The sequence below is a fragment of the Callithrix jacchus genome, chromosome 1, assembly GCF_049354715.1.
Source record: "Callithrix jacchus isolate 240 chromosome 1, calJac240_pri, whole genome shotgun sequence".
Classification (NCBI taxonomy): domain Eukaryota; kingdom Metazoa; phylum Chordata; class Mammalia; order Primates; family Cebidae; genus Callithrix; species Callithrix jacchus.
In genome coordinates, this window is record NC_133502.1 from 206,379,151 (window position 1) to 206,395,169 (window position 16,019).

The 16,019-nt window shown below is 56.6% G+C and overlaps 1 protein-coding gene across 5 annotated transcripts; it reads left to right on the forward strand.

The window, feature by feature from the left end:
- The first annotated feature begins 1,914 nt into the window (after window positions 1-1,914).
- On the forward strand, window positions 1,915-15,152 carry RASD2 (RASD family member 2). Of its 5 annotated transcripts, none has more exons than XM_035271219.3 (3): window positions 1,915-2,921; window positions 8,123-8,402; window positions 12,658-15,152. In XM_035271219.3, the coding sequence occupies exons 2-3, from the start codon at window positions 8,132-8,134 to the stop codon at window positions 13,185-13,187; spliced, it is 801 nt and encodes a 266-aa protein (XP_035127110.1). In that variant the 5' UTR covers window positions 1,915-2,921; window positions 8,123-8,131; the 3' UTR covers window positions 13,188-15,152. The 5 variants fall into 5 exon arrangements, with proteins under 5 accessions (XP_035127110.1, XP_035127136.1, XP_078195540.1 ...); XM_035271245.3 differs by having other exon boundaries at window positions 1,915-1,959; XM_078339414.1 differs by lacking the exon at window positions 1,915-2,921 and adding an exon at window positions 5,158-6,038.
- Window positions 15,153-16,019: the final 867 nt, after the last annotated feature.

Consider the following 16,019-nt stretch of genomic DNA (forward strand, 5'->3'; position numbering starts at 1 on the left):
ACTGAGCCATTCTGTACTGGGAGCGGGGGAGGTGAGGAGCAGAAGGCAGTGCACCTCCCCGGCTTCTCACTCCACATTTAGCTCCCCTCACTATGGGGGGTATAGTCAGTGGGGCATGACCCATTCTGTTGGACAACTCTGCAGAAGCAGGGAGCCATGGGTCCCTGGGCTGCCTGCCACATTTCTGTGATGGGGGTGGCAGAGCTGGCCCAGTGGCCTGAGTCTTCCTGACCCCAGCCTTCCAGGTGAAGCGTGCCACCCTGCTCACCTCCCACTGCCAAGTTCACCGCCAGCTCAAGGCTCGAAGCCTCTGTGCGTCATGACCAGCACAAACGCTCCTGGGCAGAAGCCAGTTCCCAGAGGCAAAGTCTGGATGTGGAAAATGCACCTCGATGAGATCCTGCCACTTGCCACCAGGTGACCTTGGGCACATCCCCTGAGCCCATCTATGGCCTAAATCGGGGCATTGAACACAATTAGGTAGCACAAGTACTGCACCCTCCAACCCTACCTGCCCCATCCTCTCTGGTCAACTTTGCCGGAGAATCTCAAGATGCTAGAGAGACAAGCAAAGCAAGTCACTTTCCATACTCAAAGTCCCAGGCCATTTCAGCACTTCTGTCATTCTGTGGACCCAGCAATATCACACCCATTTTAGAGATGGCACAACCAGAATCCAGACACTTTTCATGACTGGCCAAGGGTCAGATATCTGGGTAATTAACGAGTCAGGACTTGAATGCCAGTCTCTCAGCCAGTGGAGCTGGCCCCTCAGGTGCCCTCCCTAATTCCTGCTGCCTCTTATGAGGTAGGGAGGCCAGGTCTGGGGTTGAGGGTGAGGCTGGCAGACATCTCTGAGGTCCAGGGGTCTGGAACTGAGGGACACAGACAGCACCGCATCCCTTTGCTGTATCACACAATGAGAACATTCTCTTTGAAGCCTCCTGATAAGTGAAGGAGAAAGTCTCTGTTAGGTGCTAATGAATGTTTAACACCTCGCCAAACCTTGCCAATCTCCCTTTTTCACTGAGGGCACATCTCAAGCCTTGGAAGGCCACAGTTTCCAGCTATATTTAATAACCTTGCTTTGTTTTCACTGTGCTTATTTTAACTCTAACTTTCTATTTATGGCAAGTGATACTGCTTTCCCATTTAAGGCAGTGATATAATGATTCTCTAAAATCAAGTGTTTAAGGGGTGGGGAAAGCGGATTTGGTATTAAAAAAAAAATTAAATAAGTGGTGTGGCTATATGGCCCTGTGAGAATGCGTGATGTTTGCCCTAGGTCAAGCCCCTTGCTTAAAAGTGAAAAGGGAGAATGCCGGCGGAAGAGGCACTGCCCAAGGCACCCAGTGTGTCCCCGGCCGCGCTCTCTGAAACGGGCATGCCTCGAAGATCTCTGGCCACTAAGCCAAGGTGACTCCGGTCCCTCTGGGCGACACGTGCACGACCCATGTGCCAGCCCGCAGGGTCCCGTGGGCACCAAGACCTCGGGAGGGTGGAAGCGGCTGGAACGGGCGGATTGGACACCTGGAGAGGCACGCGGACACTTCCGCGAAGGAGGAGGGCGCTGGAGCCGCGGCGCGCTCGGCAAGCAGCTGGGCACCCCGGGCGAGTGGGCAGGCGGGCGGACCCCACGCGGGTCACCTGCGGCCGGGCCCGGCGTGCGTGTGAGCGAGCGCGCAGACGTCAGCCTCCGAGGCCCGTGCAGCCTTCCGGGCAAAGTGCGCGCGCCCGGCGCCTCCAGCCGCCCCCAGCGGCCCAGGCACCAAGCGCCAGGACACGCGGAACCGCAGACGGCGGCGCCCGGGAGGCCGCGAGCGTCGAGGGCGGGGCCGGGCGGGCCGGGCCGTGGGACCCGCCTCCCATTGGCCGGGCGCCGGGGCGGGGCGGGGCGAGCGGGCTCGGGAGGGCAGACGCGGGCGCTGGGCGACGGGACGCGCCGCTCGCGGGGGGCAGGTGAGCGACGCTTGCACGGGCGCGGGAGGGCGCCGCTGGGACCGCCATCGGGAGCCTGGGTTTCTGCCACCTTTCGGAAGGCTCAGCAACTTCCTCGCCCTGCGGGTGGCAGAGGGGCGTCTGCCTGCAGGAGAGGGCAGGAGGGAGAAGCCAGGCCACGCGCAAAGTTCTTCTCCTCTGGGGACAGCAGGAGGTGAAGGAGGAGGAGGAGCCGGTTGCTGCTAACTTGGAGCTGCGAAACCTTGGGGCGGCGTTCAAGGCCCCCTCCCACACGCGCGCAGAGCAGAGCTCCCTGCTCCTCCTTCAGCTGCTGGCGTCGCCGCGCGCGGGGAGAAAGGAGCCGTCCCTCCGGCGCGGGGAGAGCTGCAGAGCCGCGGGCAGAGGAGGAGGCCGCGGCCGACCCCGCCAGCCCGTTACCCCCCATCCGAGCGACCCTTTTCGGGGCAGGCGGAGAAGGTGGCATAGGCGACCAGGAGGGTTCGCCCACCCGGGACACGCACCTATAGTCACCTCCAAAGGACCCCCACTCCCCGAATCTCTAGGGGCTGCTCCTTCATCACTGGAGTCGCCCCTACCGCTCTACCCCTGGCCCCGGAGCCCCAGGCGGGGACCCCCGGATCGAACATCCCCAAGCCTCCGGGCACCTGGCTCAGCAGGAGGCCTCCGGCTCCGGGCAGGGCAGGGCCGGCGGCGGCGAGCCGGAGCCCGCCCCCTGCCCGGGCCCCGCCGAGCCCTCGGAGCCCACCCATGGGGCACCAGCCTCTCGCGCCTCCTTGCCCGGCCGCGCCGAGCCCGGCGCCCCGAGCCGCGCAGGGGAGGATCCAGGCGCAGTGACCCAAGAGGCGCCACAGACTCTGGGTGGCTCGGCGGCGGCTGGAGCAGCAGGCGGCTGCTCCCCGCAGCTCCCGGCGCTTCCAAGCAGCTCTTCTAGCCGAGTCAGAGGCCCGGCCCGCCATTCACAGGTAGGAGACACCCCAACAGAGCTGGGGATCTGGGAAGTGGAGCGGCCGGGAAGAAAGGGTAGAGGCTTGGGGTAGGAAAGCTCAGTGGTTCCTTGCATGACCCAGAGAAAGTGAAATTGGCTGAGCACCTTCTATGTGCCGGGGTCGTCTGGCAACTTTACATACCTAGAGAAAATTAAATTTTTGGAGCACCTACTCTATGTGTCAGACTGGGTGCTAGACCCTTTACTTATCCCAGGAAAGAAAGATGCATTGAGCTTCTACTATGTGCTAGTTTTGGTGCCAGAGGCTTTCCATTTAAGAGAGCTAGAGTAAGAGCCCATTTAAATAGGAGGAAACTGAGGCTCAGGGAGGAAGAGTCAACGTCCTCAAACATTCCTGTCCCCCTTCTGGAGCTGGCTGCAACTTACATACCTGGAGGTGGGGAAGGAAGATTAAGGAGCTCATCCCTTATCCAGAGTTCTTGAGCTTTCTCTGGGTTGGTGCAGAGTGAATTTCCTGGATGATTCCCTTCCCAGGAGGGGTTTCCTGTAACTTAGCTGTCTTGGAGGGCCCAGAAGGCAGCTCTGGAGGCCTCTCTGTGCCCTCCCCTCCCCATGTCCCCAGCACTGGAAGGATGACGGGGGATGTCCAAGACCTCATGGAAAGTGGGAAGCCAGGCTGGGAGCGGGCAGCCAGGTCAGGAGCCGGTGATTGAGGCCTCTGGTGATGTCAGAGACAAGATGGGATCCCTGCAAGACCTGTGCCCGCATTCCAGTTCAGCCTCACCTGCTGCTCTAGGCAGCCCCATGACTGCCAAGAGAAAGTACCACAAAGAAAAGAACCCAACACGTGTTCAGGTTTGCGGCGGGCCAGGAGCTGGGGCAGCCTCCAAACTTATTGGAGGCCCAGAGCTACACAGGGGGTTTGTTTCTTACCATTAACATGGAGTAACCTGAGCCTCGGGAGGCCAAGTCATTTGCCCAGGGCTGCTGGGCTGGTGAGAGGCAGAGCTGGCCTGCCAGAAGCCAGATGCCTGCCTACCTTCTACCGTCTGAGCTGCCAGATGGGGTTGGCTTTGATGGTGTTGGCTTTGCCAAGCCCCCGGACTCTCAAAGTGGCAGCTAGAGGCCAGTGACTGCAATGTACGTGTCCAAAGAGGCTGAGTGTGTGCTGATGGAGGAGGCATGGGAGGGTGGAGGAGAGGCAGTCCAGTGAAACAGGCTCTGGGGCACATACCAGGAGGACACGTCCAGACGTCCTGCTGCCTGTGCCCATGTGACCCCTCCATCTTCTGGGCAGGCCTTGGGGGAGAGGCTCCAGGGAGAAGTGGCGAATCCACATGTGCACTTGCTGGGAGCTGGCTGGCAGGGTTGGGGGAGAATCCGGGGAGGTGCCCACCCCCTCCCTGCCCCACTGCTTGCAGGCAGAGAGGGAGTGAGAATATAATATGCCTCAGGGGTCATCTCCCTGCCTGACACCAGCTGAGGCTTCACTGAGTCAGATAGTGTTTTGAAAAAGACAAGTTTTGGTCTGGGGGTGGGTTTTCATAGAGTTAAGAGCTAGGCTTTGGAGTCAAAGCCTGGTTCTGATCCCAGCCTAGCCAGTCATCTGCTGTGTGAACTGGGGCAAGTGACTTAACCTCTCTGAGCGTCAGTGTCCCCATCAGTCAAGTAGGCTGATGGATGCTTTCCTGGCTGTGGTTACTGTGTCCCCAGGATGGCACCTCCTCATCTCTGCTCTGGAAACTTTCTGCCTCCCACCTGTCCTCAGAATGGCCGTGTGGTAGGCTCAGAAGTCACTGTACGTGTATTCAGATACCTGTGCTGCTAGAGGGTCTCTGTTGAATCTTCTGCCTCTCTGGGCCTCCCCTCTCTGATTCCCTACTTCCTCTCTCTGGTTCTCTGCCTCCTCTCTCTGATTTCCTGAAATCCATTCAGTCATTGATATTGGACTCTAAATTCCCAAAGGGTCCTTCAAATGCAGCCCTGTCTGCTGCTCACTGTGTGAGGTCAGCCTAGCTGAGGGTGAATGGAGAACAAGCTGCAGAGGAGAGCTGTGTCCGTGAGGCTGCCCATGGTGCCACCTCTTGGGGAGGAGAGGGAAGAAAGATGTGGGGGTGGGAGGTGGAGCCCACAGAGGCACTGTCACCTGGCGTCCAGGTGTCCAAATGTCTCACACAGCCCCACGTGGCTCAAGCCATGTGAAGAATCAGTCTTCTCTCAGCGATAAAAGACACATGGGATTTTTTCCCCCTCCTTTTCTGCCCTTCCTGATCCCGTCTCTTATTTCTGACTCCCTGCCTCCTCTCTCTGTCTCCCTCTCTCCTCTTTCTGACACTCTGCCTCCTGTCTCTGATTCCCTGCCTTCTCTCTTTGACTCCCTGCCTCCTCTCTCTGATTCTCTGCCTCTTCAACTCCCTGCCTCCTCTCTCTGACTCCCTGAAGCCCATTCAGTCATTGCTATTAGCTCATCTGTACCAAGCTCTGGGCTGGAGGCTGGGCAGGGCAGTGTTAGAGACAAATACTGTCCCTGGGAGCTTCTGGCCCCTTTCCTGTCCTCTGTCTAGACAGAAGTGACCACCAGCAAAGTCAGACTCTCTGCAGAGGGACTTGGGGAGGGGGGTGTTCTTTCTCCCCATCTCTGCTGAAGGCCGGGGCTGGCTGAGACAGCCTGGCAGAGACTGAGAAGGGCTCCTGCTGTGGTCTGGCAGCCCCCTCTCCACCCTTCTCTCTCTCATTTCCTGCCTCCCACATGTATGCCCTGGGTACCTCATCAGGGCTGCCCTGGCGGGGAGGCCCTCCTTAGCATGGCTCCTGGGCCAGTCAGGTGGTTGAAGCTGAGGAGAGAAGGTCCCAGAGGGGGGCTTCAGGCAAGCCCAAAGACAGAGCCACTTGCCATTCGGTTAATGTACAGACCATTTACTGAGCTCCTGCTGTGTACATGGCATGGCAGTTTTGTGGGATAAATTCAAAGACAGCTTTAGGCAGGAGCTGGGTGGAGAACTTGGGGGTCTTAGGCTTGACCTATTGCCCAGGCTCCCCTATTAACGAAGTAGGCTAGTCACGTAGCCTCCTGAGCACGGCGCAGACCACCTGGGATCAAACGCCTCCTCTGCTGGTTACTGGCTGTGTAACTGTAAGCAAGTAATGTAACCTCTCTGTGCCTCAGTTTCCTCATCTGTAAATTGGAGAAAAACACCGCCTGCTTTCCGGGGTTACTAAAGGGAGAAATAGGTTAACATGTGTGCAGCACTTAGAACATTTTGGCGTATTTTAGCTGCAAAATAAATGCCGGCTATGATTATTTCTATACTTAGTGTGCGGCTTGGCACACTGCATGGGCTCAGGTGGCCGCAGTTGTCCTTGTGGCTCCAGGCCTGGGGTCTGCTGTGTGCTGAGCTGGCTTATTGTGTGTGCCTCTTTGTGATCCATTCATCGAAGTCAAATTGGCAGCTTAGAATTGACTGTGGTGGGAGCATTCACCCCATGGAAATGGGCAAATACCACCAATCAGGGCTTTTCACAAAGGTATTTTTGAGAGCCGGTTTCCTGCACAGAGACTGGTAGTTGGGCAGGGTGAGTAGACCCAGAGGTGTGCTGGGGACTCGCATGCAGGCGATCTCTCCACCTCCAGTGGCCACCTCACACCTTAGCATCATGATAACCGGAAAGGGATAGTATTGGAAAGCGCCTTGGACCAATGGACGAGGCACTCAAGGAAACTGACTTGGGGCATCCCGGGGTAGGGAGCGAGGCTGGCACATACAGAGCTTTGTGTGAATATAAAAACAGTGCCTCTTCCTTGACACAGATGCCCCCACCTCTGGGATGCAGCCCCTACATGCCCACCCAGCCGGGTGCCTTGTGCAGTGCCCAACCTGCACAACTTGTGGCAGCCTGCAGAGGACCAAGGGGACTGATACTTCAGCAGGCCTGTGCCCGTTTGCAGTTCAGGGGCTGGAAAGCTCTCCTCTGGAGAGGGGAAGGACTCCTCCTGGGGTGGCGGATGAGAAAGACCTTTAGAGAACAGGTGGCACTTGAGCCAGACCCTGAAACGTAAGGGGAGGAGGGCGTTCTGCAGGGGGTGGCGTGAGCAAAGGAGTGGAGGCCGATCTCAGCAGAGCTCAAACGAACTACGGAGACTGGGCTCAGGGGATCTGGGCTCGGGGGATTCTGGTGGGCACTGAGGTAGGAAAGGAGGGAGGGCTGGGCTGCGAAGGGCAGTTGGGGGGGCGCTGGTGGAGCCCGTGGGTTTGTTTATACAAGAGCTTGGACCCACATCGGCCTCTTTCATGAGGTCAAGAGGCTCCCATAGACAGCTATGGGTTTGCTCCAGATCCATTAACCCTTGGAGTTGTGAGGGATGCTTGAGCCAGCCATGGGTTACTTCCCATCCCACACCTCTACTCGGGGCCTTGGGGTCTCCCAGAGGCAAGTAAACACCTAGGGCCTGGGAGGCAAAAATCTCCAGGCAGGTCATGGAGCAGGAGGGAGACAGCTAGATGCAGAGCACAGCTCTAAAGTTGGGTCCTCCTGGGATGGCTGCAGGAGCAACCCCAGGCATTGGGCTTAGAGCATGCGGTGTGGACACATCCTTCCCTTCTTCCAGGAGGGCTGAATGAACCCCCTTCCCCCGCTGTCCCCAGGTTTAAGAATGCATGCTAGTGCCTTCCCCTTGTCTTATCCTGGAATAATCACAGGCTCCCGGAAAGCCAGGTGGATGAACCAGCGAAAGAACGGATTCTTGCGAGAGATACCGTTTTTGAGATTTCTCCATGTGCTGAGCCTATTGCAACAGCTCTATGAGTTGGGTTCATTTTGTAGATGAGAAGTGACTCCTAGAGAGATTAAGCTGCTTGCCCAAGATCAGTAGTGAGAGGCAAGGCGAAGATTCAAATTCGAGCAGTCTGGTGCTTGCACAAACGAAAGGGTGAATGAACGAATGGTGAGTGGGTCAGTGGATGGAGGAAGGAGTGAAGGAGAGGGCAGGAATGAATGAGAGGGTAGAACTCCAAGGCCCCTTAGAACCTCATATGATGTTTCCATTCTACAGACAGAAAACTGAGACCTAGACAGAGGCCCCAAGAGAGGGGGCCAAGTCCTCTAACAAGGGGTGGCAGGGCCAGGTCGGGGGCCCCCTGAGGCCAAGTCCTCTAACAAAGGGTGGTGGGACCAGATCGGGGGCCCCCTGATGACTACTTCCCTCACTCTTTGTCGCAGCCCCGAGCCATGATGAAGACCTTGTCCAGCGGGAACTGCACGCTCAGTGTGCCCGCCAAGAACTCATACCGTATGGTGGTGCTGGGTGCCTCTCGGGTAGGCAAGAGCTCTATCGTGTCTCGCTTCCTCAATGGCCGCTTCGAGGACCAGTACACACCCACCATCGAGGACTTCCACCGCAAGGTGTACAACATCCGCGGCGACATGTACCAGCTCGACATCCTGGATACCTCTGGCAACCACCCCTTCCCTGCCATGCGCAGGCTCTCCATCCTCACAGGTGAGGCCCGCTGCCGGGGCTGGGGTGGCAGGGCCGGGACTTGGGTGTGGAGTGTGCTGCGCACTTGGCAGTTTGCACGGTACTTGCGTAGCCATCATCTGAGACAGGCGTCATCCTTGCACAATGAGGCTCAGAGAGGTTTTGCCACTTGCTGGAACTAGTGATGGAGGCAGGGGCTGGATTCCATTCTGTTAGACTCCGGACTGATTCCTGGCTGTCGGTGCCACCTTCCAGATGAGGAGCTGATAGCAGCATGCCCCAGGGATATTCCTTTCTAGGGAACAGAATGATGCCTAGCCTCCTGCTTCCCTCCTCTGGAGATGACCCAGCAGAGCTCCAAGGCCCATCATCAGTCCACGGGGCTCAGGTCTCCCACACCCCAGGCCTTTGCCACCTCCTAGAGAGGTAAGGGCAGGATCCAGGGAGTGGTCACCAAAGGGAAGGGGGCTTGGTCATGGTCACAGTGATGGTGATGGCAGCAGCTGACACTTCTCAGGAGCGGTGGACCTGGTCCTATTCTTAGAGCTTGGCATGTGGTTATTTAACCCTCAGAAGTAAATAGTTTATTCATTCCATTTTTACAAGTGGAGAAACTGAAGCCCACAGAGGTTAAGGAACTCAGTCCAGTGGTCCCACAGCTCGTAAAGGTAGTCTGCGCCTGTACTTTCAGACAAAACCACAGCATGGTCTCTCAGCTCTGCTGGGAGCAGTGCAGAGGGACAGGGAGGTTAAGAGGACAAACCCAGGACCCAGAGCCTGGGTCTGAGTCCTGGTTCCACTGCTTCCCGGTTTTGTAACTCAGGGCAAGGGATTTTCCCTCTATGCCTCAGCATTCTCACCTGTTAAATCAGCATCACATCAACACTCATCCTAAGGGCACGGTGAGAATTAAAGGAGTGAATATATGTAAGGCGCTTTGTGAGCAGATAGTAAGTGCGCAACTTCTGTCGTGGGCCTGCTCCGGGCTACACAGTCATTTCCCAAGCCACGCCCCTCCCGTTGCTGGCCAGGGATAAAGGAAGGAGTGAGCAGGCAACTCTCTAGGCATTGTTAAGATACCCCCAAAAGAATATAACTTCCACACCGAGAAACCCATGCCATGCCCAGCCCTGCCCCAGGCCTCAGGGCCAAGACTGAGGCTGTGGCCGGTAGGGGGGTCCTCCTGAGTGCTTCCTTTTCCAGGCTGGCTTTTTGGAGCATCTAACCCAAACAGCAGTCAAGCTCCTCACTCCACCCCGAGTTCTGGAGAAAGGGCATGTAGATAGGAGAGCCCTGGGTCAACCTGTGTTCGAATCCCGTCTGAGCCTCTTGGCTTAAATGTGTGACCGGAGGTACATGCATCCTGTCTGAGTCTCAGCCTCTCCAGCTGCACAGTGGGCTTAACCTTATACCCCATGGGGAGGCTGTGAGGACTGCCCCAGACAGCTGGCAGCTAAGCGGATGAGGCCAGATGCAATGCAGGCATTGAGCAAGACAGGCAGGACCCCTGCTCTCCTGGAAATGACTTTTATTATTATCTGAGCGCAGTCTACAATACGCATCAGGAGCTTCCAGCACATGATGCGTATTGATTGCATGGGTGTCAGCCCTCCCAGCCTCGGGGAGGAGACTGGGTACCCACTGCCATAAGTAAGGCTAAGGACAGGAAGGGAGCGGGGAGATGAAGAGAGGAAGCCGGTGCCTGTTTTCAGCATGAATTTTCAGTGACACAAGTAATACACAAACACACCCTCCTGCAAATGCTGCAGATAAAGCTAATGCCCCTTTGACCCATGTTCCCTGTCCTAGGCTCCTGCCCCTGCCCTGGAGGTGGCCACCCTGGCCGTCTGGCGTGGAGACATCCGGGCCTCCGTGAATACACTGCCGTTCGTATTTGTATCCCCACAATTGGGAGTATTTGTGCCTGGCTCTTTTTCCCAGCGCATCTCATTCTGAGCACATCTGTTTGATGCTTGTTTTTTTCACTCACCAACCCATGCCTCATTTTCCAACCTAGTGGAACCTCATTTTTCCAACCTCATTTTCCTGCCGCGCAGGAAATTCTGAAAGCCATTAATTCCACCGTGAGCTCTTCTTCCAGCTGCCAGCCAGGCCGATCTCTGATGCTTGGCATCGCAGACTCGCATTTGAATATGTCAAGGCCGCGAGTCCTCAGGGGCCCCGGATTAGCCTAATGGGATGGGGTTTGGCAGCACAAGCAGGAAAAGTTGCCAAGCTGATGCTGCCTTGCACGTGCCTTTCACTCCATCACTCCCATCCATTCAGCCTGCCTTGGTGAACACCTACTGTGTGCCAGGCCCCGAGGAGACCACGATGAGTGGGCGATGGAGCCCTCCTCTGTGCCAGAGCTCACTGTTTGGAGCACATCCTTGGCCTGGACACCATTCTGAATGTGCCATGTGCCAGTAAGTAATACACAAACACACCAGAGCAAGTGGTGTGCTCTAGGGGTGCAGAGGAAGTAGGCAGCCGTTCTGCCAGAAGTGCTTGCTTCTCCTCTCGAGAACTTGGGCCAGTTGCTAACTCCTCTGGGCCTCAGTTTCCTCATCTGTGAGACAGGGATCTTGTATCCACACCACAAGGCTATCAAGAGTTTGGGCAAAAGTGGCTGGATGCAGTGGCTCATGCCTGTAATCCCAGCACTTTGGGAGGCTGAGGTGGGCAGATCTCTTGAGGTCAGGAGTTTGAGACCAGTCTGGCTAACATGGTGAAACTCTGTCTCTACTAAAAAAAAAACAAAAATTGGCTGGGTGCGGTGGCTCATGCCTGTAATCCCAGTGCTTTGGGAGGCCGAGGCAGGTGGATCACCTCAAGTCAGGGGTTCGAGACCATCCTGGTCAATGTAGTAAAACCCTGTGTCACTAAAAAGGCAAAAAATCAGCCAGGCGTGGTGCTGGGCACCTGTAATCCCAGCTGCTCGGGAGGCTGAGGCCGGAGAATCACTTGAACCCAGGAGACGGAGGTTGCGGTGAGCCGAGATCATGCCATTGCACTCCAGCCTGGGTAACAAGAGTGAAACTCTGTCTCAAGAAAACAAAACAAAACAAAAACAAAAGCAAAAATTAGCCAGGTATGGTGGCAGGCACCTGTAATCCCAGCCACTCAGGAGGCTGAGGCAGGAGAATCACTTAAATCAGGAGGTGGAGGTTGCAATGAGCCGAGATCACACCACTGCACTCCAGCCTGGGCGACAGAGCAAGACTCCATCTCAAAATAAATAAATAAATAAAAAGTTTAAGTAAAAGTGAGAAAAGTGCTTATTGAGAGCTGGAAATTGGGATGGAGGCACCCATCCAGACAGCCTCCCCACTGCCTTACCATCTCCACAGCAGCCGCCGTTTCAGATTCCAAAGCCTGCCTTGAGTGATGCAGTGAGTTATCGTGGAGGCAGTGTGGGCCTTGGAGGCCAGCGCTCACTTTTTCATCCTGTGATTTGAGAAGCCGAGAGCACCTACTGTGTACCAGGCACCAGCTAGGTGAGGGCAGAATCAGGTAAAAGTTTCAGCCTAGCCACACAGAAGCTGTGTGATTTCAGGCAGGTCGCACACCCTTTCTGAGCCTCAGTTTGCTCACCTGTAACACAAAGGTAACAAAATCTCCTTGACAGAGGCGTAGCGAGGAATCAGTGAGCACAGTGGGCCTGGAGCATATACCTGATGGTTGGCTCCCAGCAGGCCCTCGTTCTCGTCATCACTGACACCCGAGGCTACTGAGCATGTGCCACTGTCCATTCATTATCTTGTATAACTCTCAAAATAATCCTGCAAGGTCATATTTCATCTGCATGAAACAGACAGAGAAACTGAGATTACAGAGGTTTCGGGATCTGCAGGTAAGTGGATGAGGCCAGACGCAAACCAGGCATTGAACAAGACAGGCAGGACCCCTGCTCTCCTGGAAGTGACCTTTATTATTATCTGAACGCAGTTCACACAAGTCACTCTCACCCCTCTCCAGCCCTGCAAGGAAATGTGAAGTGCATTAACCGTATTTAAACCAAGCGGTACCACGTGTTAGCTATGTGACCTTGAACAGGGGCTTCAACCCCTTCAGCCTCAGTTTCCTGCTCTGGAAAACAGGGAGAATGATCGCAGCTACCCCACAGAATTGCTGTGAAGGTTTTAAGTCAGTGACGCCGGGCCACTGCCTCAGGGCACCTGTGACTGCCAGCTGTTGGGACTGATGTTCTGTGGCAAGCGGAGGGCAGGGGGCGCAGCCGGCCGGTGCACTCACTGCCTGGGCTCTCTCCCTGCAGGGGACGTCTTCATCCTGGTGTTCAGCCTGGATAACCGGGAGTCCTTCGATGAGGTCAAGCGCCTCCAGAAGCAGATCCTGGAGGTCAAGTCGTGCCTGAAGAACAAGACCAAGGAGGCGGCGGAGCTGCCCATGGTCATCTGTGGCAACAAGAATGACCACGGCGAGCTCTGCCGCCAGGTGCCCACCACCGAGGCCGAGCTGCTGGTGTCGGGCGATGAGAACTGCGCCTATTTCGAGGTGTCAGCCAAGAAGAACACCAACGTGGACGAGATGTTCTACGTGCTCTTCAGCATGGCCAAGCTGCCGCACGAGATGAGCCCCGCCCTGCACCGCAAGATCTCCGTGCAGTACGGTGATGCCTTCCATCCCAGGCCCTTCTGCATGCGCCGCATCAAGGAGGTAGACGCCTATGGCATGGTCTCGCCCTTCGCCCGCCGCCCCAGTGTCAACAGTGACCTCAAGTACATCAAGGCCAAGGTCCTTCGGGAAGGCCAGGCCCGCGAGAGGGACAAGTGCACCATCCAGTGAGCAAGGGATGCTGGCATGGGGCTTGGGCTGTGCCTTCAGGGAGGTGGCCCCAGATGCCCGCTGTGCACATTGCCCCACCGAGGCCCCCGTAGCAGGCTTGTTCACAGACCTTGGTACCAGACTGGAGGCCCCCAGGCACTTGCCTCCGCATATCCATCTGCCTTCTCACAGCGTTCCCGAGTCTCCTTGTCCACAGCTCCTTGGTGGTTCAGCTCCTCTATGGGAAGACACATCTCTGCAGCCTAAAGAGTTACGCAGAGACCCGAGTTACGCTTTCCTCTCCTGAGGTTGGAAGAAACGCTGATTCCAGAGGGGTGAGGATTGCTGCGTCAAATGGAACGTCCTGGGACAAGAACCAGGATGGAAAGGACACCGGGACCCAGATAGGAGAGGTCTCCTCTCTCCTGGCATAAGACCCAGCTTGGTTTGGGTGGCAGCTGAGAGAACATCTCTCTTAGCCCCGCAACTCCTGCCCTCCGGTTCAGCTGCCTCTGCACCCCTCTTCTACCCCCAGCTCACACACAAGATGCCCCCAGCTACCCCTGACATTGAGCCAGTGGTGGCTGTGTGTTTGAAGGGGGCATGGCCACATCCAGACCACGCCCACCTCCTGCCCGAGTTCCTCAGCCTCCCCTCCCCGGTCCTTCCTCTCCGAGGTCCCTCCCCCCGACAGTTGTGCTTTGTTGTGGTTGCAGCTGTTTTCATGTCATGTATAGCAGTAGAAATGGAAATCATTGTACTGTAAAAGCCTAGTGACCCCCTCCTTGGCCAGGCGCTCATCCAGTTCAGATCCACGGCCTCCACCAGGGATGCCTCCTCCGCTCCCAAACAGGGTTCCCATGGTCTGTCTGCAGCTAGATATTGACCTCTGCCATTGAGCTCTACAGTTTACAGACGATTGCACGAGAGTGGGGCAGACAGGCCACAGCTGCTTTTTTATGTGAAATGCTCCCATTTCACAGAGGGTACCACCAGGCAAGGACACAGCCCGGTGGGGACAGGATGAGCCCCAGGCCTCACCCCTGCCCCCCAGCAAGTTCAGGGTACAGCTCCACCTAGAACCAAGCTGTCCTCTACTGTTCTTGTTACTCAAGCATTTATTAAGCACCTACTGGGTGCTGGGTTCACTGTGTCCTAGGAAACCAAGAGGGTCCCCAGCACTGGCCCCTGCCCACCCCTGCTGTCCCACCACCCTCTGCACACACACTGGTGAGGGGGCAGGGAGGAGCAGCTGGGACTCAGGACTGAGCCAGGGAGGGCTCCAACAGAGAAGCTCAGGGTGGGTCTTTTCCTTGTGCCCGGGATTGGGCTGTACTGGGTTTCGAACCCATAAACCAAAGGCCCTTCTCATCAGCTCTTAACAAGCATATTTTGTATTTTAATCTCTCTAAATGTATTGAAGTTTTAGGGCCCTAAGGAACCTTAGTGAGTATCTAATGGGTCTTTCTGAGGTCCAGAGAGGGTAAGTAACTTTCCCCAGGTCACACAGCAAGTCTGTGGGTGGCAGAAGCAAGCTAGCACTGGGCATTCAGTACATACCGTGATGTGCCCCCTCTTGATGCTTGGTCCCTGGGGTCTTCAGGGCTTTGGGACATCTTGTCCTCAACTCTCTCCCTAGCTCAGTCTGTGAGGGTCCCTGTAGTTACTGTGTACACCATGCTCATGTATATACAAGTACACACAGATGTACACATGCCCTGGCCCCTGCCTGTGTACCTGCACCTGCAACCCAGCTCTGGCCCCAGCTCTGCGTACCTGCACCTGCACCCCAGCCTTGGCCCTGCCTGCGTCTGTGCCCAAAGCAGCAGCTCCGACCCTGCCTCTGTCCCCTGCTCCACCCCCTGCCCGAGCTCTCCGAGCAGGCCGGGCACCCTGGCTGCACAGGTGTGTGGTGTACTCACCCAGGCACACCCTGCCGCCATGGATCTCCATGTACACTATCAATAAAAGTGGGTTTGTTACAAAGCCGTGTCCTTGCCCATGTGTATTTTGTGTATTTCCAAGAGGAGGTGTGCCCCCCTCCCCAACCAAAGCTGGCCTTTCCCTCCCAAAATGCACCTGTGGGGTGCCCTGGCCCTGTGGGTCAGCACTGAGTCCACCTTCAAGTTTAAACTGGGGGAAGTGATGCCCTCCCTCTGCCTGGCCCTGGGTGTATGCACAGAGGTGTCTGTGTCCACATGGGAGGGGCCTCCTGCAGACCGTCAGCTCCAGGAGGTTGTCTGTGTCTGAGTTCTTCATGGATCCTGTACAGCAGCAATCTCACCCCCGGGGACATTTGACAATGTCTGGAAACCTTTTCCAAGCCTGGGGCTGGGGGTGCTACTCTCACCTCGTGGATGGAGGCCAGGGACACAGTTCAGTGTCCTCCAATGGACAGGCCACCCACCCCCCCCGCCAACCCGCTGAGAATGGTCTGGCCTCAAATGCCAAGCGTGGGCAGCCTTACTTAGACTCACTCCAGGGGCCGGGACACGGCCCCCGCCTGCCTGTAGTGGATTTGTTGGACCACATTATAGACGGAACTGGGTACACACGGGCTCACAGCACGAGTCCTCCTGTGAAGTGAGACAGGATGTGGGTGGGGATGGCAAAGGGAGGCCAAGGGAGAGGGTCTGGGCCCTGAACAACACTGAACATGCCCCCTGGCACTCAGACGCTTCCCTGGGCAGAGGGAAAGGAAGAGGCCAGCAAGTGCCCACTATGTGTTTACCAGGCACGTCTCACGCCATCCTGTCACCCAGCCCTGAGGGAAGCCACACACGTTCACCCCATGTGAGCATTTAGGCTTGTCCAAGATGGCATAGCAGGTGAAGCGGCAGATCAGGGCTTCAG